The sequence below is a fragment of the Bactrocera latifrons genome, unplaced genomic scaffold (assembly GCF_001853355.1).
Source record: "Bactrocera latifrons isolate USDA-ARS-PBARC rearing strain unplaced genomic scaffold, ASM185335v1 scaffold_36, whole genome shotgun sequence".
In the NCBI taxonomy this organism is placed as follows: Eukaryota; Metazoa; Arthropoda; class Insecta; order Diptera; family Tephritidae; genus Bactrocera; species Bactrocera latifrons.
In genome coordinates this window covers 1,694,906-1,698,938 of record NW_017537001.1, presented here as the reverse complement: position 1 = coordinate 1,698,938, position 4,033 = coordinate 1,694,906, and the positions used below count along the sequence as shown (strand labels likewise).

Here is a 4,033-nt window from a genome sequence, read left to right as displayed (position 1 = left end):
ACACTGGATGCCATGTCAGACGTTTTCTTACAATACGCGAAAATTAATGGGTTACCATGTCGCTCGAAATCGTACCACAAGGGCTCTTCGACATTCAACGTTGTCATGCTTTTTTAAGTGAGAACTTATTGACGTTTCTGGGTACACTGATATCTGCACAAAAATTTAGTCTAATTTTCAAAGCACTGCGACAATATCTGCAGATACTGTTAAATTTCCACACCTTCCTTAAAAAAAAAAATATATATATATATATAATTTAATTTTTTTCTGTAATGATTTGACTTCTTTATAGATAGTTTTGCAATTTAAATACTTTATTTCTTAAACAATATTTCAGTTTAGATTTTGTTACGTATTATTACTAAAAGGAATATTTTATTTCCACAAATTTTTCCAGTTTAGGTCCCATTTTGTGGTARAAAATAATTCCGTTTTACTCATTGATGATGATTTGTTCACGTTTCTGTTTAAGATTAACCATACTACGAGTAAAGTAATAGGCAGCAATCACGCCAAAAACCTAAAAGAAAAGCAAAAAAAATACAAAAAAATGTTTTAAAAATATGTTTTAAAAATGTGAGTTAGAATTGGAATAGATAGAATAGCTCCCGCCTTCCTTTATTTTATTTCATATCTTGAGATAATTGAAAAATGCTAAACTTGTTCTAACATCGATTTTTTTTGTACAAAAATGTTTGCTTAAAAATATTTAAAATTGTCCAAACAAGTTTTATGAGCTATATATGTATAGTATGTACTTATCCAATTCGCACTTTACCTGCACAGCAATCAGACCAACAATGATCAAAACAAGATTGTCACTTTGTTGGTTGAGAAAACACGTCGCCGCATCAACACAACCTCTGGCGAAAATATTCTTATCATCCGAGCAATCGGCCCAGCGACAACAASTCGAAGGTAGAGTTTGCTGTTTGTCGGGCAAATAATCTTGTGGACTGTCGCGACCGCAGCAATGGTGCTATAAAGAAATAAAATTGATTTAAATAATCTTAAAGACGTTATTGCAAGAGAATTTGTCGCCTCCACCTGTTCTTGAATTTCRTCCATTTCCTCCTGGGTCTCTGGCCGCTCATCCCAAATGCCTTGCACGCGCTTGACCGCCATTAAATAGAAGTCATCCTTGAGTATGCCAAATGCGATCATACAAATCGTTTCCAAAACTATGCACAGCACTGTCGTGACTATGTACTACGAAATTAAACAAAAAGTTGTATAAAAATATTATTCGAAAACTTTTCGTAAATTAACTCGCTTAGTGGTCTCTGCCTGGCCACTCACTCACCGCCCAAGACAGAATCAGTGATTGACGCACCGATGCCATGGCACCCATAAAAGCAATGAACATTGCGAGAAACCCAATGGAGGCTGCAGTGTAGGCACCGGYTAAAGAGCCGGCACCGCCTAGGGAAACGACTCCGCATGAGATGAGTAARACGTCGAAGGCCTAAAATTAAAAAATAATTTGTAATTTTCTGCTTCTCTGAGAGTTTTTTGAAAAATATAATTGCAAGTGATTGATATGGAGTAAAAATCTTTAGAAAATTAGGGTACTAAGTTCTTAGCCACACCTGTCGCCGATCAACGAATGCACGAAGTTTAATCGTTGCTTTAACTTTACTCAAATAACACAGTACAACAGCTAATCTGGGGGGTGAGAAATTTCCAAGTCAGGGTGATGGTACTAGGTCAGTATAGTAAAACCCTCAAAGGGTTTGGCATTCGTATGTGTCAGTTTTTTTTTATGACCTTTTAAATTTTTCCTTATTTCCCATTTAATTTTTTCCAATCAGGCGTACTAAATGGTCCAGATATACGAAAGCTGATTAAAAGTGACACATTCAACAATATTTTGATTGATATATATTGAATGCATGGCAGGCAATCAAAGAAGTAGTAGAAGGCCGGTTGGGAAAGCATCGTTCTAACAACTACGATGTTTCTGTCGCAAGGATGTTAAGAGCATTCTCGGAAATTKTTTTTTTTTTTTTTTTTTTTTTTTTTTTTTTTTTTTTTTGCCAAAATGTTACAACTAAGCCAAAAAACATCATGATAAGGAAAAAAGGAGTCATGAGGTCCTAAAAAAAACTGACACATACGAACGCCAAACCCTTTGACGGTTTTACTATACTGACCTAGTACCACCACCGTGACTTGGAAATTTCTCACCCCCCCCCCCCCCACAATAATCTATAATAATAATAAAAGAGAAATGTGTGAATTGAACTTGGAAAAATTCTTAATTAATGCGGTTTGGTATCAAAAGTGGCTGACTTCGATATATATRTTCCTCTCATCCCTCTCATCGGTATATATCTTTCCTCTTCTCTTATAAAGAACTTAATGGTTYTACTACGTATGATACAAGTAGAGACTACGAAAGTTTTGTCCCATTCCTTTTTTTGAAGTGCACTTCATTGAAATATATACCGGTTCCGGACGTCATGAACTTAGGAAGGGGAAGACTTCTTACAATGTGAAAATAACCTCTGATAATTTTGAGCAAGCTTCAAGTCGAAAAAGCCGAAATATACCTGAAATTAGCCTAAACCAGTCTGGGAAGAATTATTACCAATCAGTTAAACAATTGCTTACTTTTATCAAAACAACCAACGAGTTTTTAGTTAGACACTCAATACTAAAATCAGATATCTGTGTTAATTTAATTCACAACTAAGAAAATACAATTATGTATGTATATGGATTTGTTTTTACAGGTCTAGAACTACAGACATACATATATGTGGTCAATATTCTACGCAATAAATGCAATGCTGCAATAAGAAAATAATTTGAAATACGATCGCGTAGTGTCCGCTACAAAATTTTGCAGTACATATTTATTTCAGATTTTTCAAGCGATTATCGTTTTTGTTTATCGTCGTTCCAATAAATGTCTAAATGCGTGACATTTTTATGAGCTTGAATGATCTACCTTTGGAAGATCAAATGTGCTTACGCCGTTCCGAATAATGTGAATATACATATATAATAAGAAAATAATTTGTTTCGAAAATACATAAAAGGTCTTAAGATTAATTGAAATAATATTTTTTATTATAACAAATTGATTTTGCATCAATCCGACGAAATATTTTGTATCTTGTTGGAATGTAAACATTCCCAAATTATAAATTTTCAATGATTTTAGAAGAATTCTCATTCAGTAATCTGTACATCCAGTTAAGTAGTAAAATTTTTCTGACAACGAATTTCGATCAATGACGAGAGGTTAGCCTCAATATTTCGATGCGATTTAATGTGGCGTGAAATRCTACATCTTATAGAAGTTTTTGCGCATTTATTCTCATGAGACGCTTTAATAGAAAAAAATTATTGGTTTTTAACTCTCCCCCGTACTAGAGTAATGTCGCTAAATCCGGTTTTATCTAGCTGGGCAATTATTTTTTCACCAAATGGCCACTGCCAAAAACAAGTATTGTTCAAGTATTGTTGGCTGTTGGATAAATATAAACAAATAAAAGTTACTTTCAGTCATAGAAAAGTCATTAAAGAAAACTCTCCAAAAAAACTTTCAGGCAATTCGGTCCAGTAGAACATGAGAAATCGTTATAGTTTAGCGCATATCTACATCTTGGCAATGCAAGTATACTAATTTGTTTACAGCAATTGTTCAATACTCACAGTTATCAAACAATTTATCACCAGGAACACATATTTCCACAGTGTGGCTTTCGAAAAGGGCACTTTCATCTTGCCTTTGACACTTTATTCAGCTGCGAATTAGATAGAAATGCTGGGTTAGATAAATAAAGAGGCACTTAAATTCTAATTAAATAGTTTGTTCAACCACAAAATTTTGTTGGTGTCGCTCTAAAGTGTTTATTCGATGACAGAAGTGTCTGTTAGGTGTCATTTAAGCAATTTTTGTGTCAGAGAATATATGTATGCATGCATGTAAAATTACAAATTACATTCTCTAAATTATGTTCAGTTGTGCGCTTAATTTTGGTTTGAACATTTTAATTATTTAAATATATATGTACATATA

The 4,033-nt window shown here is 33.6% G+C and overlaps 1 protein-coding gene across 3 annotated transcripts in view; it reads right to left on the bottom strand.

Annotated features, from left to right (window-relative positions):
* Positions 1-332: 332 nt before the first annotated feature.
* Positions 333-4,033, bottom strand: part of LOC108971798 (23 kDa integral membrane protein-like) — a 4,389-nt gene continuing 688 nt past the window's right edge. For all 3 annotated transcript variants that reach the window (XM_018938078.1, XM_018938079.1, XM_018938080.1), the window contains exons 2-6: positions 3,667-3,758; positions 1,307-1,468; positions 1,051-1,212; positions 782-982; positions 333-523 (exon numbers count right to left, since the gene is read on the bottom strand). In XM_018938078.1, the coding sequence (XP_018793623.1) occupies positions 437-523; positions 782-982; positions 1,051-1,212; positions 1,307-1,468; positions 3,667-3,735 (681 nt within the window). In that variant the 5' untranslated portion in view covers positions 3,736-3,758 and the 3' untranslated portion in view covers positions 333-436. The remainder of the gene's footprint in view (positions 524-781; positions 983-1,050; positions 1,213-1,306; positions 1,469-3,666; positions 3,759-4,033) is intronic.